Source organism: Podarcis filfolensis, assembly GCF_964270895.1.
Source record: "Podarcis filfolensis genome assembly, chromosome: 5".
NCBI classification, from domain to species: domain Eukaryota; kingdom Metazoa; phylum Chordata; class Lepidosauria; order Squamata; family Lacertidae; genus Podarcis; species Podarcis filfolensis.
This window is the reverse complement of record NC_139608.1, coordinates 76,867,166-76,894,573: the sequence shown is the minus strand read 5'-3', so window position 1 is coordinate 76,894,573 and position 27,408 is coordinate 76,867,166. Positions and strand designations below refer to the sequence as shown.

Here is a 27,408-nt window from a genome sequence, read left to right as displayed (position 1 = left end):
AGAACAGCAAGAGGGATTGCTGCTTTCACTGCGCAGCGATCCCTCTTGCTGTTCTGGCTTCTGAGATTCATAATATTTTTTTTCTTGTTTTCCTCCTCCAAAAACTAGGTGCGTCTTGTGGTCTGGTGCGTCTTATAGAGCGAAAAATACAGTATTTTGTTGATGTGGAGCAACAACAGATGCAGCTCTTTGTCTTCTTCCTGCTCTAAGAGAATAGAGAATGATGAGACACCCAGCCCTTGAAGTCACTCCCCTTTTAGGTCAGAAGGATGACTGTGAATCTGGACAGTAATTTAATTTTACCCTATTATTATCAAAAGCCATTTCTCTGTGTAGCATCCTAAAATAAATTTAGGAAACCATGTTTTAAATTATTTAATGTACTTCAAAACTGAGAATAGACAACACACCATAATATACATTTAACATCGTGACATATATGTACATGTATTCATGGAACGGGGTTTATTTTGCAAAGGGAACCATAGGCCTAGACTGCTTGGGGGACATTCCCACTATCCATCCTTCTTCCTTCCCTAATCTTTGATCACAAATTCCTTCCAGGAAACCACACAGTTATTAGGAGCAGGAGTGGTGAGAGAATTTGGGACTAGACAGATACTTTAAGGCAGGGGGTAGTCATTGTGATTCCCTCCCGATGTTGGACTGCAACTGCTTTGATTCACTGACCATTGGTCATGATAGAAGTTGATGGAAGTTAGAGACATCTAGAGAGCATCACATTGTCTACCTTTGCTTTAAAGTATTCACCTAGATGAAGCCTTTGGTCGTCATCTCTTGTGAGTCCTTGATAAGTTGTCTCCTCCTTTACTTTGTATTTTAACAGGAGAATAGTTGTAACTGATTTCCTGAATATGAGTGTTATTCTAAATGTGTTCACATTTCATTTTGTCCTTGATCAGACTTTTTGTACTTGATAATATTATAACGTTTATTCTGCACCTGAGTCATTTCCCACATTTTCTTTCTATTTTTCTGTGATGGAGATGTGTTCTTCCTTTTTGCATCATCTACCTTTCCCATATCAATCTGCTTCTTTGCATATAAATATACCCACTCATCACCCATCCCCTCAGCCTAAACATTTTCACACCCACTCCCTTTCTGGAGTCCCAGGCAACTAGAATCCAGCCGTCATCTGCTGGGTCCTAATAACCTACAATTTCCACTTCTATCTTCCTTCCTGCATGCCCCAACAGACAAAAATTAAAAACGAAATCTTCTCAGTGTAGATTCAATAAGTACTCCACTCAATTCCGGACTGGATTGGCATGGGGGAGGTCTCAGCAAATGCACACATAGACTTTTCACTGTTGAAGTGTGAGGGGAACACAGTCCAGGTAGAGCTGTCCATTGTTCTTTTGACAAATATATCGAGACAATACTTGTGACATGTGAGTCTTCAAAGTCATGCCATTTCTGCACTGTCCAATAGAGGTGTAAGCGCAAACGCTTTGCACACTAACAGATCAGTGTCAGCAAAAGTACTCATTCGGCTGTCCCTCTGCCTTTGGTATTGCTTCTGAGTCCACACTCGACCTGGCAGAGAGCAACCTATTGGATTCGTCAGGTGTGTGTCTAGTTAAGTATTCCCCTTCCATTCCTTTGGCTTTGGCGCCTGGAGAGAGGCTTTCAAAGGTGACGTAAGAGTCCTGGATTTCCTTGGGTTTCCGGGTGAAACATTTTTTGCAGCGCCGTTTCAGTGCCCCGCAACACACCACTAACGTCAGAGGGACGGCAATGACGCAGGCCACGCTGATGACCACAACGTTGATAAGTTTCTGGGTTCCACCTGCACTGGCTACTTCATCTGTGGAAAAGATGATGCACTGCTCTTTCCTGGGAATCAGCCCTTTCACACAGACACACACTATATATTTGGTCTTCGGCATCAAGTCATTGATAGTGATCTTGGTCTTACCTGGCTCCACATTGATTCTACGCATGTCCCTTTCTCCAAAGATCGCATAAAGGATGCTGAAGACGGTCGTGTTCTTGGCTTGCGGAGCTTTCCATGCCAAGGAGACACTGTGGTCGGTATCTCCTATGACTCTGACAGATCTCACAATGCGCTCTGGCTCCTGTTGGGCAGTAGGCGGACTCGCTAAGAGATTTCTTGGGTTGTTGATCACATTTAGTGCCTGATCTCGAAGTGCCAGGTTCCCTTCTGTGTTGGCACGAATGGACCGAGCACCCATGGTAGGGGAAGTTGACGTGGTGATCACGTACCTGGCTACCAAATTGTCGTTGTAAGCCGCTGCTTCCATCCCACTCACTTTTCCATTCCATGTCCCTTTTGAGTTTGTGGTGGGGTCATCTGTGCTTTCTGAGTCAGTGATGATAAGGGAGATGAAAGCTTCTGTTGCTCCCAGGAAGTTTTTTGCTTTGCATATATATTCTCCAGAATCAAGGTAAGAAACAACAGGCAAGCCTAGAATAGACCAGCTCATTCCATCGCTGGAAATTTCTTGGTGCACTGGAAGGAAGAAACAGGATGAAATTCAGTAAAACGGACTGCTTAGATTCCATTCCCCCCCCCTTTGAGATAATCATTTCATTACCTGAAAGTTATCATTGTTCTGATAACTTCCTTGGATTTCTACTGAATTAGGACATTAGTTCATCTTTTTTTTAAAAAAAGTAAAGGAGCATTGGACAGTTAAGTCCAGTCAAAGGCTGATGCTGGCTTAGTCATGTGTGCTAAGTCCAATCAAAGGTGACCATTGGGTTGCGGCTCACTTTCAGGCCAAGGGAGCCAGCGTTTGTCCACAGACAGCTTCCTGGGTCATGTGGCCAGCATCACTAAACCACTTCTGGCACAACGGAACACCAGAGCGCACGGAAACGCCATTTATCTTCCCGCCGCAGTGGTACCTATTTATCTACTTGCACTGGCGTGCTTTTGAACTGCTAGGTTGGCAGGAGCTGGGACAGAGCAATGGGAACTCACCCCATCACGGGGACTTGAACCGCCGACCTTCTGATTGGAAAGCCCAAGAGTCTCAGTGGTTTAGACCACAGTGCCACCCGAGTCCCGCAGTTACCTTTACCTAGTCCATCTAGATCAGTGATGCGTGTAATGACTAAAAGCAGCTCTCCTGAGTTTCAGACAGGAAGTACTTTGCATCCCTACCTGGCGTTTTTGAGGAATGAACCTGGGACTTTCTACTTGCAAAGTGTGTGTTCTACTACTGAACTATGGCTGTTCCCTAAACATCAAAGTACATCAGATCAGAATAGATTTTACAGTGATGTCATTCTTAAGATGATAGCCCAGTTGAGACCAGAAGTGGTGCTCTGCTTGGTTGGACAGACTTCCATCTGCTCCACCCTGAACGCATGAGCAAAAGTTGTAGACATTACCCAAGTGAGCTTGGGAACAACCATAGCAGTGGCAAGAACATCCCTCTGCTTAAAAACAGCCTTGCAAACTAGAACCAGTGTGGTAGAATCCTTTTAAAAGCCATCTCTAAGCTAGTGTCCAAAAGTCAATTCACACTGTGTGAAGAAGTGCTTCTATTTATTCAGTTCCCAAGGGTGACACCTGAGTCCCAGTGTTAATAAAAAGACCATTCCTGCAACCATTCTTGGAGCACCATTGTTTAATAAACCTCAACCATGTCCCACTGAAAATCCTCAGGTGCTTTTGCCTTTCCTTAAAGGGAAAGTGCTCTGAACATATGATCATATCAGTTGCCACTGTTTATAGCAGGAATGGGGTACCTGTGCTGTGGTCCTCCAGGAGTTGTAAGACTCCTGTTACCATCAGTCTGAGCCAGCATGACAGTGGTCAGGGATGATAGGAGGTATAGCCCAACAACATCTAGATGGCCACAAGTTCCCCATCCCTAGTGTATTTCTAAAGAAGTCTAATTAGGGCCCCATGATATCTTTTGACATAAGAACAGGATGCCTTTGCAGATGCAAGATGCTAATGCAATTTACAGTATATCTTTAAACCATGACCTGAGCAGCAGGCTTGGGCTACAATCCTATACCCATTTACATGAGAATAATCACCATTAAATTAACAAGGTCTTATTTCTGAATAGGCATGTATAGGATTGTAGCTGTGTAGCTCAAGAAATCATCTGCCCTTGGAACAGATTATTTCTGCTGGCTTTAAATGCTGTTGTGCTGCTTATGTTGGTTTTTAGGCAGCGAACCACATCAATAGATTTTTAATGTCTCAATTAATGTTCCAATGGCTTAATTGAACATGGTTTGAACTTGATGCAAACTGCCCAAAGGACTTTGTTGAATATTCTAACAAATTATTTAGCAGAGCTAAAGGCAAAGGACCTCTGGACGGTGAAGTCCAGTCAAACTTGACTATGGGGTTGTGGCGCTCATCCCTCTTTCAGGCTGAGAGAGCTGGCGTTTATCCATGGACAGCTTTCTGGGTCATGTGGCCAGCATGACTAAACCGCTTCTGGTGCAACAGAATCTTGTGACGGAAACCAGAGTGCACAGAAATGCTGTTTACCTTCCTGCTGCAGCGGTACCTATTTATCTACTTGAACTGGTGTGCTTTCGAACTGCTAGGTTGGCAGGAGCTGGGGCAGAGCAACAGGAACTCACCCCCTTGCACGGATTCAAATCGCTGACCTTCTGATTGGCAAGCCCAAGGGGCCCGGTGGCTTAAACCACAGCGCCAACTCCGTCCCATTTACCTACTTAGCAGAATCCTTTAGGGACACCATTACACTCTTCTTTACAAACCACAGTCACAGGGCCTGCAACCGAAAAAGGAGAACCTACCTGTGCCATTTAGAGGGTTTCCATCAGCCCTCCTCCAGCTTAGCTCAGGAATGGGCACTCCCGTGGTGCCGCAGCGCAGAAGTACAGTGCTTCCCAGTATGGTCCTCACTTTGGCGACGGATGTGTGCACGACGGGACTCTGACACTTCCGCAGTTCAACCTGGCTGAAGAAAACTCCGGCCAAGCTCCGGGGAGTGAAGCATTTCAGTCTGGATTCAATGAACGCTACATTAGGGGACTGGAAGTTGAGGAAGTGGACCATTTCATAGAGGCTGCAGTCGCACGTCCAAGGATTGTCCTGCAAACCTGGGAAGAGAAGGAAGCGTGTGTCACTAGCCCAAAAATGGAAAACAGATAAGGTACCAACAAAAGAAGAATGGCATATTAAACTGTTAGAATATGTGGAGCTTGCAGGAATGACCACTAGAATAAGAAATGTAAATGATTAAAGTAATAAGGAGGACTGGATATTGTTTACTGAATATATGAAAAAGTATTATAAGAAAACAATCTACCTAGCAGGATGGTAAGATTTTTAGCAGTGTAAGAAATAAATAAAGTTTATAAAAGTAGTTACAATAGATGGGGTGAAACAACAAAACATGGGGAAAAGAGATAAAAGGAACCATGGAAGGAGAGGAGAGGAAGTTGGCTTAGGAATGTTTTTTGGTCTATTTTTAGAAATTTTAAATTGTAACCTCTTTTTATTTCAGAGATTCTTTTCTTATTGTGTTCTTTTTGTCCATATTTCACTGACATGGAATTATACCAGAAATGCAAATAATTAAAATGATAAAAAGGAAGAGCCTGCTGGACCAGGTCTGAGGCCTATCTAGTCCAAAATCAGGTGCCTATTGGACTCCCACAAACAGTACCAAGTGCAACAGCACTCTCCCTAAACTTACATGTAGTAAGTCTTACTTCTCTTAATTTATCATTTTTCCAATCTTAAATTGAGTTTTCCACATTTCCACAGCAATCTGCATTAAAAAAAAAAATCCTCATCCAAATCACATTTTTGTGCAAATTTCTCCTAAGAAACACACTGGACTCAGCTACGTTAGTAAAGAAAAAGCACTTTATATGAGTTATAACACTGTGACACTAGATGGCACTGTGAAGATCTTTTGCCAACAGGATTTCCCTTTATGAAGTTTACAATGCGTTTAACTGCATCGCTTTTTTGATGCGTCTAGATCCAGCTACTGTTGAATGCAATCCTGCCTAATATACACATTTTTGCAAACCAATGTTCCCCAATATAGTGAATGCTATTTTCACCAAAATCTGCATCACACAAACACACACAGAGAGAGAGAGAGCGTTAGCTTACGCTTATATGCATTTTTGCACACATTGCATGGCTGGAAAACTGCACTGCAAAAATTCAGAAAAGTGCCATTTTCAAAGGATGGCTGTGTTTGAGTTTGAATATTGTTTCAGAAAGTGCTTCAGAAAGCGAATTCCACCCTTAAGCATAGTAAATTACATGCCCTAAAAAGGTAATCCAAATCTGGTCTTAATCTTGCAAATAGGTTCAATATTTAATATATTTAGATTTTGAAGAGTTTTCAACACACACACATTTTCTGTCCTTGATACAAACACCTTGGGGTGCAAAAAATGTGCTTCAAACATGGTCCATCTCTGGAAGATGAGGAAGGTGAATCTCAGTAAGAGGATCTTCTGAATTGTATATTGTTGTTGTTATTTAGTCACATTTTTTCACTTAAGTGCCTCAAAGTAACACAGTAAAGTAAAACAGCACAGATATCAAAAACCAGATAAACACACATAATAACAATACACAAAACAAAAATATTCGTCTGACAGTATATTTAAACAGAAAAAGTCCTCCCCACCCCATTTAAAAGATCACCACAACCAAGGCCACTAACATATCTAACTATTCTTCCTATTACCCTCCTATACTCCAGTAACAGAATGTGCCCCGTCCCCATTCCTACCACCAAAAATTACACATACTTTAGTACCTTTTAAATGCTAGCCAAAAGTACTTCTGTTTACCCAAGATCTTTGATAATATTCAGTTATGCAATTGTAATGTCATTATTTGTTCCTACTTTGGTTAAATGGTTTATTTCCCCCCTGATGTGATTTGAATGCCACCATGTGGCAGAAAGAGGGCACAAAACATCTAAAATGTTGCCGTTTAGTGTATCTGTGCACTCTTTGGGTTCCTTAGAGGCAAACAGAATGCAACCACAACAAATCATTATCATTCTTCTTTAAACCTGGAGTAGGGTTGCCATAGTTCAAACAGTGAAAATCCAGACAGAAATGTTATTGAGTTGTTGTTTTTTGGCAAAGTTGATGAGCTTTATTTTCATTGTTTTTGACCAAAGTTGTTGAGCTATTTCGGGTCTGGCCAAAGTTGTTGAGGTGTTGTTGTTTTGTTTTTGTTTTTGCAAAATCACTAAAGAAAATTTAGTGATTTTTTAATCTATTTTTATAGAAAATCGACATGAACCACCATATGTCCGGATTTTCCCAGACATTTGGGTGATTTCCACCCAGACAGTACTGCCAACAACACTATTCTGGATATGTCCAGGAAAATTTGGAGCTATGGCGATCCTAACCTGGAGTAACATAAGAATTTATACAAGGCATCAGGACTGTTGCTATTGAGACTCTTATGCCCCTTCTCTACCTTACCATTTGCTGGCTAGACTATTATTTATCTGCATAACCGGGAAATAAAATTCTCCTATGGTATTCTGTTCAATAATTTGTTGATGCCCACCAAACCACCTTGACACAAACACATCATAAGAAGAACCTCCCAAATCAGGGCAATGGCCTGTCTAGCATCCTTTTCTAATTGTTGTTGTTGTTATAATATTTATACCCCACCCATCTGGCTGGGTTTCCTCAGCCACTCTAGGTGGCTCCCAGCAAACCAGGTGGCAATGAGATGCCCACAAGCAGGAGCTGAGTACAAAAGCATTATCCCCGCCTGTGATTCTAGCAAATGATATTCAGAGGCATATTGCTTCTGACAGCATAGACAGAAAATAGTCGTTGTGGCAAGTAATAGCCGTATCCTCCACAAATTTTTCTAATCGTCTTTTAAAGCCATCTAAGATGGTGGCCATCATTGCCTCTTGTGTGAGGAAATTTAAATGCTTATGCACTTTGCCTCTTCTGAATCTTCCAGGACTCAACCTGCTGAGTTCTAGTATTATGAGAGAAAAGCCAAAACTTTCTCTCCACATTCCACATGTACATGTGCACACACACAATCTTCCTCCTTCATATCATCATCATCATCGCCTCATGTTGCTTTTATATATGTAATTTTTATTAAATTTTCTGTTTTACAATTTAGGATATTCATTTAGACAACCTTAAAATATCAATGACTTCCATTCTTCTCTTTCCATGGTTCATTTTGCATAGCATAAATCCTTGCATATTTTAGGTAAACTAAACCATTCAGTATTCCATTATTATTTCCATCAAAACTTGTTTACACTGTCGAATTTATCTTAATGCTGCCAACGTTTTTAAATGTACACAGTTTCCCCCCATATATTCAATAAACATTTTCCAATATTCTTTAAACATTATGTTCTTCTTGTTCTCTTATTCTATACGTTAGGTCCACAAGCTGCACATATTCCATCAGTTTAAGCTGCCATTCTTCTTTAGTAGGGACCTCGCTCGTTTCCCAGTTTTGGGCTAACAAAACATGGGCCACTGTAGCGGCATGCATAAATAGCCTTTTTTGAGACCTGGGAATTTCCATCTGAATTATCCCCAAGTAAAAGGACTCTGGTGGGTTTTTTTGTTTTTTTTAAGGGCCTTTTAACCTTTTTTTCAATTCATTATAAATTATTTTCCAATACTCTTTTATCCTTTTACAGGTCCACCACATATGAAAGAACATACCCTCGACCTCATTGCATCTCCAGCACTTATCAGATTCAGTCTTATTCATCTTAGCAAGTCTACTCGGAATTAAATACCATCTGTAAATCATTTTCAATGATTTCTCATGTGGCTTTTACTTGCTGCTGCTGTTTTAAACTGTCTGGGGTTGTTTTTTTATCTGCACGATTTTACTGTTTCTTTTAACATCTTTGTCTGCTCCTGAGCAAGTTTATTGGAAAAGCAGTCTATAAATATCACGGGAGAGGAAGCAAAGATTGTCAAAAAGACTGCAGAGGGGAAAATGTGGCAAGCTTGCCTATTTGTTGAAATTACCCTAATATGTTTCTGCTTTAATTTTTTAGGATAAAAATATCCAGTGCCGGATTCTAAATCTCTTTAGGCTAGCCAAATTTCTCCTGATTGTCTTCATCACCCAGAGAAAGAATAGTTCAAGATCATAGCTTCTGTGATCCAAAAGATAGATATAGCCCAGAAAACAGATTGCCAATATTATAGCTTCAGCTTACAGTATGATGTGTTATTGTGTACCCATGTGGTCTGGTTGCCTTCTGCTGTCGCGTGCTCTATAGCCTCAGGGGGGAAGTGATGTGTTTACAGCACCAACAGTCCCCTACATAGCCTCTAACCATCCTGAAAAGAGTGCTTTGAATTTGCTTCTGCATTCATCTGAAGCCCTTCTAATGGCCAATGCATACTTGATGCAAATCTCTCTCCACAGATGTTGACTCTTGGAATTTCTCCAGGTCAAACAGAGGTTGATTCTGGCCATTCCTCCTTCTCTGCTTCACTCCTTGTTTCTGGTTCTAACCAGCCCTGATTCCTCACGCAAGATCATGAACGACTCTGATATTTGTGGGTTCAGCATGGCAAAGTCACAGCAATGGAAAGGTCAACACAAAACCTCGGGGAAGGGTTGATGCTAAAGCACATTCTTTGCGCTCAGATAGCAAGTTCAGTCCCCAGCATCTCCACATAAGGGCTGAGAGATATTCCTGTCTGAACCCTTGGTGAGTTATTGCCAGTCATGTACTGAGCTGGATTACTGAGCTAGATTGATCAATGGCATAGGTGTCAACCTTCCCTTTTTTTGTGGGAAATTCCCTTATTCCAGCGCCATTTCCCGCTGCTTCCCACTGCTATCCCGGATTGTTAGATATCCCGTAGACTGTCCCCAGGACAGGTGAGGCTGCTGATCCCTTATTTTTGAGGCTCCCCAGGACAGGTGAGGCTGCTGATCCCTTATTTTTGAGGCTCCGGGACAGGTGAGGCTGCTGATCCCTTATTTTCAAATCTGAAAGTTGACAGCTATGATCAATGGCTTGATTCAGCGGCCTCATTCATATGTCACTATAAGCCAAACAATGGCATACCGGGACTGATCACACCCACTTTGTTCATCCCTGAACCTTTCAGCACAGCACAATGCAGCAGCTAAGTGAAGATCTGGATAAGGTGCCATTGGAACTCAGGACCATGGTTTAGACCATGGTTTTCAACCTTTATGGATCCATGGCTCCCTTGACCAACTGCATTCTTTCTGTGGCACCCCTGTGGAGCTCTGGAGCCCAGTTATGTCACCCTTTGCCTGCAGAGCTGGCAGCCTCTCACCCCTTTTTGAACACTCTCCCTTTTGGAGTGTTCCATCTGCTTCCTCTATTCTCCCTTCTCCATGGGAGTCCTTTGGGCAGCCAAAGCTGCCACCCCTGGTCTCTGAGCTACCCCCTGTCCCAAATAGAGGTGCCTCCTCTCACTGCCCTACAGGGGCCTGGGAAGCACCCCCTGGCCAGTCCCAGAGGCTCCATTCACCTGCTGAGGGCTGCTGCAACAAACAGCCATTGCAAGCCTTTGGGAGGCAGAGATGCAAGAGGGCATCAGAGGAGAGAGGGAAGGAAAGAGGGACAGAGGCCAGTGTTGCCCGTGGCACCCCGACCATCATTCAAGGCACCCCAGGGTGCCACGGAACACTGGTTGAAAACCACTGGTTGTTCTTTGATTATAGATTGTGATTCAGAAGGAAAGACCTTTTACTGTGACACCAGGTTCAGAGGAAACACTCTGCTAAACCTTGGATTACCATTCTGTGCTGAAAGGGCAAAGGAGGAGCAGATGGAAGCGAGCATTCTTGCATTGTCCCAGAAAGCTATAGTTTGGCTTACCATGATGTGCAAACAAGGAAAGGCAGCTCCCTGTGTCTTTATAAAAGAATCATCCCCTAGTCTACAGATCATTCCATAAACTGCTGACTGTCAGGCTGTACAGAAACACTTCGGCATGGAAATATCCCCATACCATTATGCCTGTGCTAAAGTCATGAAGGGTTACTGTACAATGTATCAAAGGATGCAAGCATGTTCTATATGCTTATTTACTATGCAGAGAATTCTTATCTTCCTGCATTCCCTAAGATGACCTGCACCTTACGGTGTCTTCAAGGAAAGCAAAGATCAAGAAAAGAAACAAGCAAAGACCAGTAAAAGTTAAATGCTTTTTTAAAAAAAGAGGTATATGAGAAGTTGCTGCTCAGTGATGAAGGAAAGGCGGTGACAGAGGATATAAAGAATGCTGAATTATTAAGTGTCTACCATGCTTCAGACTTTACACACACACAGAGAGAGAGAGAGAGAGAGAGAGAGAGAGAGAAGGAGACAGGGTATGTTATGCTGAGATATCTGTAAACGCTGAATAAATCAATGGCAAGAATGAGCTCTGATCAGGAAAACAAAGGAATGTGTCAATTTGCCAGTTTGACAGTATGAATAAAATTCACATTGGCAATGCCTGTGGATTTTACTGCAGCCTCCTGAAAAAGCCAACCTGGCAAATTTCAATACAAAGGTAGGTGTTTGGCAGCAACATTTTGCTGTGTTGCTAGCTTTGTCTGAGGAAAAAAGGTTGATTTATAATGCCTAAGAGATGGAGCTACAAATCAGGAAGGCCCCAGTTTGAATCTCACCTCTGTCATAAACTTGCCAGGTGGCCTTAGGCAAATCGCTCACTTTCAGCCTCGGTCTCCCCTGTCTGCAAGATGAGGAATAACCATATTTGCTTACATGACAGGACGGTGTTACCTTACAACTTGATAATGCATAGGATGAAGCACTGAAAATTTGAAAGTGCTATATAAATGTTAAGTCTAGATGGAGGTCGGTGAATGGGCTGGTTGTGAATTGTGCTGAATGCTGCCAGAGATCTTTCATAAACCAGACAATCACTTTGTGACTAATGGTTGCTTAGAGGTTAGTCTGTGCTATGAGTGTGGATGGCAGGAATGCTCGAGTGATGGTGAAATTTATATGTGCAAGAGTGCTAAGGATATCTTTGGGAGATGTTACTGTGTGAGGGCAGAGCAGCTTCTATCTCCATTATTTTGTTTAGTGGCTAATAATGTTTCTACATGGAGTTTTCATTTCATTTTCTATATTTGATTTTACTTGATTTTTATGTTTAGGGAATATCTTGTCTCCCTGTTAATCATACTGCTTTAAATGCAGGTCTTTATTGTATCTTGTATTTGATTTTCATTTGCAATGTTTTCTTTTGACATTGTGTAATGTTGGAGCTGGGGAAGAAATGGAGGCAGTGAGAGATTTTACTTCCTTGGGCTCCATGATCACTGCAGATGGTGACAGCAGTCACGAAATTAAAAGACGCCTGCTTCTTGGGAGGAAAGCAATGACAAACCTAGACAGCATCTTAAAAAGCAGAGACATCACCTTGCCAACAAAGGTCCGTATAGTTAAAGCTATGGTTTTCCCAGTAGTGGTGTATGGAAGTGAGAACTGGACCATAAAGAAGGCTGATCACCAAAGAATTGATGCTTTTGAATTATGGTGCTGGAGGAGACTCTTGAGAGTCCCATGGACTGCAAGAAGATCAAACCTATCCATTCTGAAGGAAATCAGCCCTAAGTGGTCACTGGAAGGACAGATCGTGAAGCTGAGGCTCCAATACTTTGGCCACCTCATGAGAAGAGAAGACTCGCTGGAAAAGACCCTGATGTTGGGAAAGATGGAGGGCACAAGGAGAAGGGGACAACAGAGGACGAGATGGTTGGACAGTGTTCTCAAAGCTACCAGCATGAGCTTGACCAAACTGCAGGAGGCAGTGGAAGACAGGAGTGCCTGGAGTGCTCTGGTCCATGGGGTCACAAAGAGTCAGACACGACTAAACAACTAAACAACAACAATGTTGGAGCCAGCACAATGAGTCCTGCCACCACAACAGGAGTTTCTCCACCTCTCATTCCCCTGGGCCCCCAAGCCAGGAGGGAGTAGGAGGAGGGGAAAACTAGAATTAGCTGGCTCCACCTATTTTTGGCTCTGTCTCCATATACTGGCATCCCTGCTTTCTACCCCATTAATCCCATCTGGCTCTTCTGGTGTTGAAAAGTTCTGTTCAAACCTCTTCTGACAGATGGAAAGGGATCTCTCAGATCTCAGGCTGCTTCTCCAGGGTCTGTAAATACATTCTTGTCTAAAGCCACGGTTTGGGTTTCTTGTGCTAGCAGCAGCCTTTAGATGACAGAAAACCTCAACAAATTGCAAACACTTTCAAGGACAGCCTAGGCATTCAATGCAACAATTACCGTGAGCAGCACCAGACAAGGAACCACATAATGAAATTCAAAGTGTAAGCACATACTTAAGAGGTAGCAAATGTACAAGCTGAAGCATAACTTGCTAGTCAGATGCATCTCTCAGAAATGTTTGGAGGATGCACTGAATGTTGTGCTGAAAATGAGTCAGCCATGTTACGTTGTCTCACAAAAAGTTGCTGTCATTTATGCTTGTGTTCAGAGGTGCATCATGTAAAAGAAGGGATACTGCTGTTCAGCTCTGGTAAGACCTCATTCATTCGTGACATAATGTAATCAGTTATGTGGGACACTTGTAAAATCTCCTCTTTGGAGATCCTTCAGAGGTAGGTTTGGAAGCAACTATGGAAGTGGTCTTGGTAGTGCCACATCCATGGTAACAAAGATCAGGCCAAATATTGAAGAATTTTGTTAACCCAGCGGGCATATCCATTACATTAAAATATTTGTATTGATTTTTAATTGTATTTTTATTGCTTCTTTTTATTCTTATTGTATATTATTGTACTAATGTTTGAAATCCATATAGATTTTTTAAATAACACTTTAGCATGACAATTGCTAACAATAGTCAGAAAAATCTTTGAAGAGGACACATTAGTCATGACTTCCATCCCATTGATTTCAATGGAAGTTAAATTCCTAGTAACTTAGTCTGGATTAGGGATGGGGGCGGGATTCGATGCTGTTCATGTTCAGAGGCAAACCCACCTCATTTTGCACACCCTGAAACCATACGTAAACAGAAACACAGCCAACCTTCAAAATTAGCACTTCTCAAAATTTTGCAAATCAACTCTCCAACCAAGTAATGTGTATGGAGATGAATATGGTGGGATAAAGCAGGCATTAAGATGCAAATATTATTGACAATAATGTAGAATAAGTGCTTAGCAAATGTGTGTGTGTGTAAGGAGAAATTTGCATGAAAATGCTCGTGAATTTTGACACGGATATTTGTTTTAAATCACCAACTGATATGGAAATGAGGAGAGCTGTGATTAAGACTGGAAAAATGAGAAAGTGAGAGAAATCGATCCAGCCCATTGAGGCATGTTCATAAATAATGTGAATAGTAGAGCTTTCCTTCATTAAGTTTCATAGTTAAACCTCTTACCTAAGATGATCTTAGAATTGTCATTGGGGAAGTATGGAACTGCTTGGAGGTTCGACCAGACAGCGATGAGTTCTTGAGGAAGCGTCACCAGTTTATTGCTCGAGATATCTAGGTAAGTGATGTTCCGGATGTACTGAGCAGCTTCAGCTGGGAGAGAGGCAAGTTCGTTGTTGTGCAGATCCAGCAGCCTCAGCTGGGACATGCTCAGAAGGGCTTCCCAGGGGAAGGAGGTCAGAGCGTTCCCATCCAGCCTCAGCTCTTGCAACCGGCGGAGACCCCGGAAGTTAGTCACAGTGAGACTTGCCAAAGAGTTATAGGGCATCCACAAGAATTCCAGGTTGCGGAGGGAATGGAACGACTCCCCCGGGACTCTGCGGATGGCTGTCTTTTCTATCCGGAGTTTAAATGTATCCGCGGGGAAGTTCACGGGTGTGAGAGTCATCTCTGGGTCATTGCACAGAACTGCTCTGTTGGAACAAATGGATCGCTGAATGAACATTTCTCAAATTGAAACCCTTTAATCATTGGTTCATTTATATGCATTTTTAACCTTTTTATTTCCATACACACATTCTTACTCTAGAACTTTGTTCCATTTTATAAGAATAAATAAGTGGGTACAGTCAAACCTCGGTTCTCAAACGGCTCCGTTTTCAAACGTTTCGGCTTCCAAACGCCGAAAACCCAGAAGTAAATGCTCCAGTTTTTGAACGTTCCTCAGAATTCGAACGTCCGATGTGGCTTCCACTTAAGTGCAAGAAGCTCTTGCAACCAATCAGAATCTGCGCCTCGGTTGTCAAACGTTTCGGAATGGATTACATTCGACATGCGAGGTTTGACTGTACAAATTTGCAAGCTATAAATTACTTCTGCGAATCCCTGCTTGTGTCTGCCTGGCATGCTTTTGATAGCCTTCCCTTTTTCCCAGTTATTTCTGTTTGTCTTCTAAAGGCCACAGTATTGCAACGTTTTGTGGAGTCAGTACCTGTTGCATTATATGAATCATACAAAGAAAGGTGTGTAAAGGCTATACCATCAGTCCATCTACAGTGGTAGAGTCTTCTGTGAGATTTTCCTGGTCTTTCTATCTAAGATCATTTGATGAAAGATGACACGAGTTGAACCTGGGAATGTCAACATGAAGAATACCATTTTGGACCTTGGGGAGAGGAAGAGAACTTCATTGCAGGACAAGGTTCTGAGCAAGGGGTTTAATGGCTCATTCTTTTGTATACTGCTAAAATGCCCAAGTGGGTGGACAAGAGAGGTTAATAGTCAAACGAGCTGGTCAGATTTGGCCTGACGTCCTTTTGTTAGCCTTTGAGTGACAACAGGATTCCGTTGTTTTGTGACAAACTATATATACAATTACTAATACCAATCATTCAGATGCCAAATTATAAAATTTAGGTGGCCCCCTCCATGCTAGAATTTGTGGTTTGATTATTTACTTAATTTCTGTGTTCCAAAATCTTACTAATTTCAATTACACTCCAGTCAAAATACCAATCCCTTATACAACAACTGCAATATTAACAACTTCCATTCGTATCGACACATTAAATGATTTCTAAATCTGCAGGTGAAGCACTCAAACTATATCCTTATTCTTCCTGTGTGTGGCAATTGTTCTGTCCGTAATGTTTCTTCCTGTCCTTGTAAAATATTATGTCTATCTTTTCCTGGTTGTTGCTGTTCTCCGTCATGCCTTGGGTGGAGCGTTTATGTGACAAAGGAACATGGCTAAATCTTTGGGAAATCATAAGGGTAATTTTCAGGGCTCACACCCAGTGTGAGCTGCATGTTTCTGGAGGACCTTGGCAAATGCTCCTATATCCTGTAATTACCTACAGAGCCAGGGTGGTGTAGTGGTTAAGAGCAGTGGACTCGTAATCTGGTGAACTGGGTTTGCTTCCCCGCTCCTCCACATGCAGCTGCTGGGTGACCTTGGGCTAGTCACACTTCTTTGAAGTCTCTCAGCCTCACTCACCTCACAGAGTGTTTGTTGTGGGGGAGGAAGGGAAAGGAGAATGTTAGCCGCTTTGAGACTCCTTGGGGTAGTGATAAAGCAGGATATCAAATCCAAACTCTTCTTCTTCTACTCACTTCCCCTCCATCTCTGCTCCCCAAAAGGGGCACATGAGTGGGCAGGCAGTGGCAACTGCTGCTCCTTCTACTCATTTCCATTGTTTGCTGATGTTCTCAGCCTTGGCCAGAGAGGTTGGGTAGTTGGCAATGGCAACAGCACCACCTGGCTCTGGTGGCCACCAGTGCCCTCCCCCAAACTGGGGGTCTCAGCAGATGCCCAATGGTGCTGACTAATCATGCCAGTCCTGGCATAACTCAATGGTAAGCACTTTTCAACCCCATGACTTTCAACGAAAGATGTTTGAAACCTAAGGCTAATTGTGTTGAAACCAGGGTGTGATCTGAAGGCATGTGTGGGCACCACCTTGCTGGAGCTAAGCAGCTCTGGGTCTGTTCATTGCCTGCAGAGGCTTGGGAACCACATTCTGTAGGCCACCACTTTGATGAAAGGGAGATGGACTATAAACGATACAAAAATAATGGAACTACTTGGGAGTCACTCCTATTAAAATCCAAATGACTATGCTTTAGGATCACAGCCTAATGCAGATCTTTAACTCACCAAAATCAACAGAAGCATAAAGTAGCATAAAATTGGCTAGTTGTTGCCTCTTGTTCCTACGCTAGTAGAATTTCTAAAGAATCCTGTTCTCCCAGGCATTTAATGGTGGAAAGATACCGTTCCTGGCAACATGGACATTTTTCGTGACTTGATGTTGGTTTCAGATTTTTAAAATTGCATTGTGTCATTGTTTGCTGCTGGAGCTACTTTGGGAGGAAGGGTGAGCTAGAAATGCAATTAATAAAATAAAATAAAAATCCTTGAACATGTCTAAATTCATGGAACCCCTTCCACACCCATTTCATGTCTGCCAAAGGACTCCTGTACACCACAGAGGATTCTGGGATGCATTCTAGGATACACACTGAGTTCATGCAGGGCATTGGCCACATCTTGTATTATGCAGAGTGACAGCACACTCTGTAATAAATTTAACCGTCCTCTGCAGCTGCCCATTGCAGGGATGAGCAGCCTGTGGCCCTCTAAATGTTTCGGACTACAACTCCCATCAGCCCTATCCCACATGCAGTGCCAGCCCAACACATTTTGGCACCTGAGGTGAACCACAAAATGGCGCTCCTCTCCCTGCTAGGGAAGAAGGAGTCGATGAAGAGTTACATCAGGATCTACTGCCCCTGTGGATCCTGCCACCTGAGGAGGTCACCTCACCTTGCCTCTTGGGTGGGCCAGCCCTGTCCATATGGTTAGTAGCCTGGGATTATAGGAGTTGGAGTCCAACAACATCTGAATAATCCGCTAAGATTCATAGCTGTTTATTATACCAGGTAAAAAGCTTGTAACACCTCTATATAAGTATTATTCCAATAATGTACTCAAAATATTTTTATCCTGTCTTTCCAAAGTACTCAAGTCGTGAAAGCCAGTCTCCAGTGTTCCAAGAATGACCTTCGAAGAAGAAGAATCCAGCATGGCTTTTTGTGCAAGTAGATGATGAATTTCAGTGGCCAGGTCCACTCACTAGTTGAGATGGGAGATGTAAATGAGATTCAGTTCACATTCAAGGTGAACCTACCTGATACTTTCCAAAACAATCTGAAACAAAGCCATCTTTCGGAATTTGCACTTCTCCAAACTTTGCAATGTACTTCTCCGGTCATGTAATGCATATAAAAATCCATATATTGGGGGCAATCATGCATATAAATACATGCATTTGTAAAGATGACGTACAAAAATGCATTGTATTGGATGAAATTGCTTTGCAAAATTGTTTATATTTGGCAAAATGGCATAAAGAAACATATATATGAAGAGAAATCTGCTCTGGAACGCTGATGAAATTTTCGTGAGAGCTTAGAAAAAATAATTGCAAACTGATGTGGAAATGTGGAGAAATGAACTTAAGAATAGAGAAATGAGAAACTGTGAGAAACTGAAATTTGCCCATTCCTCCTAACTAGAGGAAGGGAGCAGGCCTCAGTTGCTCCTGCTTCTTTCATTCATATAAGTGAAACATCACCATTCATTCCTACAGAGAGAAAAATAAAGTGCTTTACTTGGCAACGCTGCTGCCCTAAATGTGTGCTTCTCAGTATGGAACAGAAATCACTTCAAAGTTCATATATAAATTGCTCGGCTTGGAAGGATCTGCCCTAATGTCTTGTGCTGAGACATGCTACTATAAGTAAAATCGCCCTGATAAAATTAATGTCCGCCTTCCTCTTTAAACTCTTAGGGCAGCTTGCTCCATTGCCTAACTGCTTTGAATATTTCTAACTAGATTAGATTATATTCCAACACCCCAGAGCATTGATCATTCTATAAGGAGTCGTGGGATCTGCACAGTAATTAGAAATAACTCTCCTTTTGTTCCTAAAATGGTAACCAAAGAACGTTTACTAGAGCCATTGGTTTATTTGTAAGAATGGATGATATTACTAGATGATATTACTCTCACAGCAATCAAAATGCCTTTTGTCCTAATTGAGCATCCAATTTCCTTCGGCTTAATTGTTCAATAGGAAACCTGTTGTGCACACTATATATCCATGCGCAATTGCACATGGGCATGTATAGATGGGGAGGCTACAAATGTGAGCTGCCTGCAAAGCCACTGGCACATACCAGGTAACCTTAGGCAAAGCGTCATTTCTCAGGCTAAAAAACCTAGTCTGTAATGTGGAGATAATTCCGACCAGTGTTACTGGGCTGTTATAAGAACAGCCAGGGCAATATATGCAAAGTATTTTCGGCGGAGATCAAAAGGCACTATATGAGTCCTGAGTATTACATTTTATTTTACATGTTATTAATTCCGGCATATGGAACTAGAGAAGCTCAATTTTAGTGCCCCTTTTGCCTAACATTGTACCAATGTTAATTATATTGCTTCTGCCTTTGGTATAAAGAAGATCAACAAGTGCTTACAAAGTTAAACAAACAAAACAAGTTCACTTCTCTGCAAATCTCACTGGCTGCCTGTTTAGGCAGGCTCAGTGTACGCACATATTGTTCGACGCTTGCAAGCATTTTACATAATACTTTGAATGAGCATCTCTGTCGCCATGATCAACATGTATGCCCTTGAAAAAATGGAAACATCTGTTGCTGCTTTTCTTTAAAAAAAAACAGATCGAAAAAACAGAGTAAGCTTCATATCTTAGCTAGTTTCAGAAACAAGCGTTCAGCTGGAATGTTGGAAGCAAAATAAAATATATAGGTACTGTTGCTGTCTGGTTTTTTTAAAAAAAAAAATGAAAAGTCCATGGTTATGTTTTATTTGTTGGTCCAACATGGTGATGAAAACCATTTCCCTGCACATATATTTTCCAAAAGCTCAATTTTAGTGCCCCTTTTGCCTAACATTGTACCAATGTTAATTATATTGCTTCTGCCTTTGGCATACAGAAGATCAGCAAATGACATCTCTGAAATCAGATTACAGTCTGCTCTGGAGCTAATCCGACTGTGCAGAAAGCTGTAGTACAAAGTGATTGGGAAAATAACATTTGCAACAAAGAGCCATGGAGTGACCCACGTCTACTTGGAGGGGGGGGCGGTTCTGCTCAGGCGATGCGCTAACCTCTACTCACGAAACAACGCTTCAAAGCCCACCGAGGAAGAAAAGAAATAGACAGTTGCCAACATACCTTGCTTTCGTCCCTTCGTTGATACTGTGGAAAGCGCAGCTACATTGGGAAGGGCACGAGGCGAGAGCCAACGGCAGCCCCCCAAACACAAGGCAACAAACTAAGCCCACCATGAGCCACATTGCGACCTGGGCATGAGAACGACACCAGGGTGCTAGACAAAGTGGAAGAGGGTTTTCTCTATTGTTTTATCCATGGGACTGGCCACATCTTGTTAACTCGCCGTCGTTTTCTGCCGCGCAGTGATCTTCCTGCCCGTGCCGAAGCCATCAGATAAAAACGGATAGGCAGGGGATTAAGGATGGAGTTATTTTCATGTAGGTGCTTATTGCTTCCTGGAAACACACACACACAGAGGGAGGGAAGGAGGGAGGGAGAGGTTTCTTTCTTCCCTCAGTGCACAGTTTCAAAGCAATGTTCCTAAAGATGAGCAGCTTTTTGCTTATGGAACAAAAATTATCCTTTTCACTATCCAGACAGCAATATTTTAACAATCTGGGGGATTGGGTCTTCTGGAGCGACATCTCTCAGTGTTAAATGTTTCACATGGATGAATGGATTGGAGTCGTGCTGTGGGTAGAAAATGTGGAAATTTTTTTGGGGGGAGAATAGCTTTTAAAAAGGCATAATATGATTATTTTAATAATATTGTTCTTACACACACACACACACACACACACATATCTTTGCTGAACTGAAGTGAGATTCAGTGGTACAGCAACAGCCTGGTCTGAATCTCAGCCAAACGGAGGAAGATTGACAGACTTTTCACACGAATGAGTAGCTCAGGTATGAGTCGTGACCTGCAAGGCAGAAAATCTCTGCCTCAGACCTCCTCTAGGCCACGAGCTCAGGAGCTTGCCTTAGCCAGCCCACTGGTCTCAGCTTGAGCACCTCCCCTAGAACCAGCAATAAGGAGATAATAATATGGGCCTATCTTCCAGGGTTATAAGGCAGGGTTGCCATATTTTGAAGAGCAAAAAAGAGGACACATTCTACTTTTAATTATGGATCACTATGACAACTCTCATTTTGAATACTACTATATGTAGGCTATAGAAGCTCTGATATATTGCTAGTAGCAATGTTCTTAACTTTCAGCAACAAAATAATAATAATACATATTGCTCGCTCACTTGCCACATGAAAGTATTTGGGCTCATGTTGACATCTTTGTGAACATAAGTGTGCACAAAACAGTTTATTAAACTGTTTAACATGTACATATGGACTCTCCTTAATGGCAGGGGGATGTTAGCTCTTGCCCTCCCAGACTCCTTCTCCAAGATTTTGTAGCTGAGCCAGTGTCCTTTTAGTTCAGCCACAAGGGATTTATACAGCATGTAGCTAGTTTAAGATGCTGCTCTGTTGTGATTCTCTGCTGCAGACTAACTTAGCTGGGTGCCTTAGATCTAATGCACTAGAAAAAATTATTCGGTTACTATAAACAAAACTAACTAACCCGCCCCCCTGGACATTTTTCCAAATTTTAAAAATCCTCCCAGCCAGAAATTTTAATCCTGGAAAGGAAGATGTGTCCTGGAAAAAGAGGTCCTATGGCAACCCGAATATGTGCAAATATTTTACAAGTGCTACAAATGCCAAATATCACTTTAAATGCTGAGTAGATTACACAGTGAATCCATGGATTGAGCAGCCACTGGGTTTATTGCAGGCAAACACACTGAGCTGCACTGGCTGTATATTGCGGCCTACCTGTGCTCTGCCACTGTGCAGGGGTGGGTGTATATATATTTTTTCAAAAAATTTTATTGGTTTTCACAATATTATAAACAAACAAACAAACACACAAGACAAACAAACATAACAAACATAAATCATAGCCTTATTGAAAATTACAGTTATTAACTTTGTTAAGTGACTTCCTCGCTTCCCCTTGGTTGAATTTCATTGCATGTCCTTTTAACGGTTTTCCAAATCCCAATTTTTATGAAATTTAACTTAAACATTAACATCCTTAAATCTTCACCTTATATAATTAAACATATTAATTCATCACTTAACATAAATAAAATCCTAAGCCTATTAAGTATCTGCAAGCTATTTCCGGTTAATTTAACTTAACAAATTTAACTAAATAATCATTAAATTTATTCCATTCTTCCTGATATTCCTCCTCCTTCTGGTCGCGGACTCTTCCGGTTAGGTCGGCTAGCTCCGAAAAATCCATCATCTTCATCTGCCATTCTTCTACTGTTGGTAATTCTTGGGTTTTCCACTTTTTAGCTAACAAAATAGAGCAGCAGTTGTGGCATACAAAAATAATTTAACATCTTTCTTGGGCAATTCCAAACCTGTTATTCCAAGAAGAAAGGCCTCTGGTTTCTTTATAAATGTATATTTCAACATTTTTTTCAATTCATTATAAATCTTTTCCTAGAAGTCCTTCACCTTGGGACAGGTCCACCACATATGATAAAAAGTTCCTTCCTTTTCTTTACATTTCCAACATATATTGTCACAATTATGATATATCTTTGCTAATTTTACAGGAGTCAAATACCATCTATACATCATTTTCATTATATTTTCCTTTAGCAAAGTACATGCAGTGAACTTGACCCCTTTCTTCCGCAATCTTTCTCAGTCCTCAAACATTATATTGTGTCCTACATCTCTTGCCCAATCTATCATCACAGATTTAACTTGTTCTTCTTTTGTACGCCACTCCAACAATAGCTTGTACATTTTAGATAAATTTTTACCTTTAGTATCCAACAACTCTGTCTCTAACTTAGATTTTTCATAAGCAAAACCATTTTTCTTATCCAATTTATATAATTCATTGATCTGGTGGTAATGTAGCCAATTTAGCTTATCTTTAACTTGGTCAAATGGTTTTAATTGGTAACCTTCCTCTTCCTCTATTAATAAATCATAATATCTCAACCATTTGGTATCCATATTTAATTTTTTCTGGGCCTTTGCCTCCATTGGTGAAAGCCATCTGGGCGTCTTTCTTTCTAAGAGATCTTTGTATTTTATCCAAACATTATACAACAATTTCCTAATTACATGGTTTTTAAATGCTTTATGGGCTTTTACCTTGTCATACCATAGATATGCATGCCAACCAAACACAGTATCAAATCCCTCCAAATCTAATAAATCTGTATCTTCTAATTGCATCCATTCTTTAATCCAACAAAGTGCAGCAGCTTCAAAATAGATTTTTAAATCTGGCAGGGAGAATCCCCCTCTTTCTTTAGAATCCGTAAGTAATTTCTATTTAATTCTGGGTTTCTTCACAGGGGTGGGTGTATAAGAGAGAGAGAGAGAGAGAGAGAGAGAGAGAGAGAGAGAGAGAGAGAGAGAGAGAGAGAATGCTGGACAGAGGTAAAAAAAGATTTAGAAATTTGGTCAAAATTGAAGCTTTCCTTCTTGGGTCGAATTGCAGCTATAAAGATGAATGTATTGCCTAGAATGATATTTTTGTTCCAAACATTGCAAATTGTTGATAAGATGGACTGTTTCAAGAAGTGGCAGAAAGACATTTCTAAATTTGTCTGGCAGGGCAAGAAGCCCAGAATAAAATTTAAGATATTAACTGATGCAAAAGAAAGGGGGGATTTGCCCTGCCAGATCTTAAACTTTATTATGAATCAGCAGCTTTCTGCTGGTTGAAAGACTGGCTACTTCTGGAGAACACAAATATTTTGGACTTAGAAGGGTTCAATAATATTTTTGGGTGGCATGCATATTTGTGGTACGACAAGGTTAAAGCCCATAAAGCTTTCAAAAACCATATTGTCAGGAAAGCATTGTACAATGTCTGGATCAAGTATAAAGACTTGCTGGAGAACAAAACTCCCAGGTGGTTGTCCCCAATGGAGGCAAAGGCTGTGAAAAAAACTTAATATGGAGTCTAAATGGCCAAAATATTGGGAAATACTGGAACAAGAAGGAGATAAATTGAAATTGCAGAGTTTTGAGAAATTAAAAGATAAAGTGCGAGACTGGCTCCATTATTATCAAATAATGGAGGTTTTTAAGTCAGACAGGAAAATTGGTTTCCAGGTGGAAAAATCAAAATTGGAGACAGAATTGTTAGAACCCAAAACTAAGAACTTGTCAAAAATGTATAACTTGCTGTTGGAATGGAATACACAGGATGAAACAGTTAAATCAGCTATGATCAAGTGGGCACAATATATTGGTCATAACATTATGTTTGAGGACTGGGAACGGTTGTGGACCACCGGTATAAAATTTACAGCATGTAATGCCTTGAAAGAAAATATTATGAAAATGATTTATAGGTGGTACATGACTCCAGTCAAGCTCGCAAAAATTTACCACTTGCCTGATAATAAGTGTTGGAAATGTAAAGAGACTGAAGGTACATTCTTTCACCTTTGGTGGACATGCCCAAGGATTAAGGCTTTCTGGGAAGTGATTTATAATGAAATGAAAAAGGTATTTAAATATACCTTCCTGAAGAAACCAGAGGCCTTTCTCCTGGGCATGGTCGGCCAATTGGTGTCAAAGAAGGACAGAACATTTTTTATGTATGCCACAACAGCAGCAAGAATACTCATCGCAAAGTATTGGAAGACAGAAGATCTACCCACCGTGGAAGAATGGCAGATGAAGGTTATAGATTATATGGGACTGGCAGAAATGACCGGCAGAATCCGAGACCAGGGAAAAGAGACGGCGGAAGAAGATTGGAAGAAATTCAAGGACTATCTTAAGAAATATTGTAAAATTATTGAATGTTAGAACGATGTTGATTCAGAAATTAAGTGGTTATAAGCTATAATGATTATGTAATGAAGAAAAGAAAGGTCAAAAATTATATAGAAATTAGGGGAAGGATTTGCTGAATTGAATTAATTAGAGATTGGAATACAGAAAGGGGAGGTATGAGGAGGTCAGGAAAGTAAGTTTTATGAATATAAGGGATTGAAATTATACTTGTTTGTATGTGTTTTGTATGTATTTTTATTCTTTCTGTTTTCTGTTTTTTGTTTTTTCTATGTTATATAAACTTTTAAAACTTTAATAAATATCTTATAAAAGAGAGAGAGAGAGAGAGAGAGAGAGAGAGAGAGGCTTTGTAAAGGTTTTTAATCCTCATATTGTTGCGGAGAGGTACCTAAACCTGAAAGAAATGATTTTGCCCATGATTATTGAGTTTTCCAGACTCCTAATCAATATAATCAATTCTATATCCATCCACATCCGTACTCTACATCTAAACCATTATTATACCAACAGTTGTGGCTTTCTCCCAAAGAATCCTGAAAGCTGTAATTTTTTTAAGGTTGTTGGGAGTTGTTGGGCGACCCCTGTTCTCCTTCAGAATTAAAATTCCTAGAGTGGTATAACCATCCCTCTCCCCAGATAACTCTGGGAACTAAAGTTCTGTGTGGGGAATAGGGGTCACCTAGCAACTCACCTAGCATCATTAACAAACCACAGCTCCCAGGATTCTTTGGGCAAAGCCATTACTGCTTAAAGTGGTATGATGCTGCCTCAAAAGTACAGTGCAGAGGTGACCGGAGATATTCTCTCAGATTTTTTTTTTCAGGTTCTGTCTATACAGTGGTACCTCGGGTTAAGAACTTAATTCATTCCGGAGGTCCGTTCTTAACCTGAAACTGTTCTTAAGCTGAGGTACCACTTTAGCTAATGGGGCCTCCCGCTGCCACTGCGCCGCCAGAGCACAATTTCTATTCTCATCCTGAAGCAAAGGTCTTAACCCAAGGAACTATTTCTGGGTTAGCGGAGTCTATAACCTGAAGTATCTGTAACCTGAGGTACCACTGTAAATGATTGGAAATGTTCCCTCACCCTTGGAGAATATTTAGCAAAATGCCCCTCAGCTTCTCCACCCATTAGTAGGATGGGGAAGTTTTGAGTACAACTGTGCATCTAGCCCAATATATTTTAAAACGATGGAAGGAAGCAATGGACTTCCCCCTTCTTCTTCTTCTTCTTCTTCTTCTTCTTCTTCTTCTTCTTCTTCTTCTTCTTTCTTTGCCTATTAGTTCATACAGGTGAATGAAGGAAGTAACTATATACTGTAGTCCCATTCAGTCAAGGTGTCTTTTAAAAAGTATATTAAATTTTCTGATAATTTTCTTTTTCAACACCCTTCTCTACACAGCTGAAGAATTCTGCTCCTACCCCAAGAACATTTGCTAAAATGGCTACCTCTATTTTGCCTCCTGCAAACAAGGAGAATAATTTTAGGAGGCCATCATCTCTCCATAATGCACTTTTACAGCTATGCAGCAACACAGCAGGGCCCCTAAGGGGGGGCGGAGAGAGAACCACAAAGAATAAATATACTCTGGACACTAAATACACTCTGAATTTGTGACACTTGTTCAGCCATGATTGCTATTTTACATGCTTACAAAAGCAATAGACACACACTTGTTCAAACAGAAAATCTGTATAAATAAACTACCAGCAGTAACAATATATTTTTACATTTCTTTAGACGATTTGAAAGCGGGCACTTTGCAGCCAGCTGCTCAAGCAATTTCATTAGTCCAATGTATCATGCCAAAGCTTCTGAAAGGGCACATCTTGGAAAGTGGCAGATCCTTCCCACTGGTGCAAGCCTGAGAGCACATTAATGCATTATGTCATTTGCAATTGGATTTTGCACTTAAGGCTGATGAAGAAAGCTCCTCCAGACCTATAGGACTTAAGTCATTAAGTAGAACTTCTAGGTGTGTGAATGAAATAAAAGAAACCCTGATGCATTTTGGCATGGAATATTAAAGCCTATCAGAGTGGTTTCTTTGAGGGCTGTGCAACTGGAACATTACCTGATTAAAAGCAGGTTGAACCACCTGCCACCATTTCCTTTCCTTTCCTTGTTTAAGGTTTTTTCTTCCTCTTTGTCCATCAGGAAAATCAAAGACACAAAGCAAGGGGGGGATAGGAGGAGGATGACTACAGCATGAAATAGCTAGTGCTCAGCACTTGTGTTATCAACAGCCAGTGCAGAATCCCTGGCGTGGTCTGAAAGCGCATGATGCACCAATCTTGTGGAAGCAGGACTGGATCTGCTCTGTGTCCAGATGGGAGGCTGTACCATGTGAAAACCTGCCCTCCAGTTTCTCAAACATTTTGCTCACCCGTGAAGAAGGCTTCCACTTTTCCGACTACTTCTCAAGGTGCTACAGGATTGCTTCCAGTGGATGCAGGACTGACTTAATTGCAAAGCATCCATGGATGGTTTCTTCCCAATAAATAT

General features: G+C 41.2%; 1 protein-coding gene and 1 long non-coding RNA gene across 5 annotated transcripts; one reads left to right on the top strand and one right to left on the bottom strand.

Annotated features, from left to right (window-relative positions):
- Positions 1–361: 361 nt before the first annotated feature.
- Positions 362–25,508, bottom strand: LRIT1 (leucine rich repeat, Ig-like and transmembrane domains 1). 4 transcript variants are annotated; one of them, XM_083614729.1, is made up of 5 exons: positions 25,407–25,508; positions 20,172–20,422; positions 14,412–14,878; positions 4,783–5,088; positions 410–2,497 (listed from the first exon to the last, which is right to left on the bottom strand). In XM_083614729.1, the coding sequence occupies exons 2-5, from the start codon at positions 20,291–20,293 to the stop codon at positions 1,497–1,499; spliced, it is 1,896 nt and encodes a 631-aa protein (XP_083470855.1). In that variant the 5' UTR covers positions 20,294–20,422; positions 25,407–25,508; the 3' UTR covers positions 410–1,496. The 4 variants fall into 4 exon arrangements, with proteins under 4 accessions (XP_083470857.1, XP_083470855.1, XP_083470858.1 ...); XM_083614731.1 differs by lacking the exon at positions 20,172–20,422 and having other exon boundaries at positions 362–2,497; XM_083614732.1 differs by lacking the exon at positions 20,172–20,422 and having other exon boundaries at positions 25,411–25,507.
- Positions 13,487–18,205, top strand: LOC310763070. Its single transcript, XR_014548451.1, has 3 exons — positions 13,487–13,538; positions 14,391–14,523; positions 17,925–18,205. It is a non-coding gene; the product is annotated as an uncharacterized lncRNA (long non-coding RNA).
- Positions 25,509–27,408: the final 1,900 nt, after the last annotated feature.

Coding starts and splice junctions, on each gene's coding strand:
- LRIT1 (XM_083614729.1), bottom strand. CDS start 20,293: ATGTGGCTCATGGTGGGCTTAGTTTGTTGCCTTGTGTTTGGGGGGCTG. Junction 14,879..20,171: donor AACGAAGGGACGAAAGCAAG/GTATGTTGGCAA, acceptor TTGTTCCAACAG/AGCAGTTCTGTGCAATGACC. Junction 2,498..4,782: donor AAACCCTCTAAATGGCACAG/GTAGGTTCTCCT, acceptor TCTTCCTTCCAG/TGCACCAAGAAATTTCCAGC.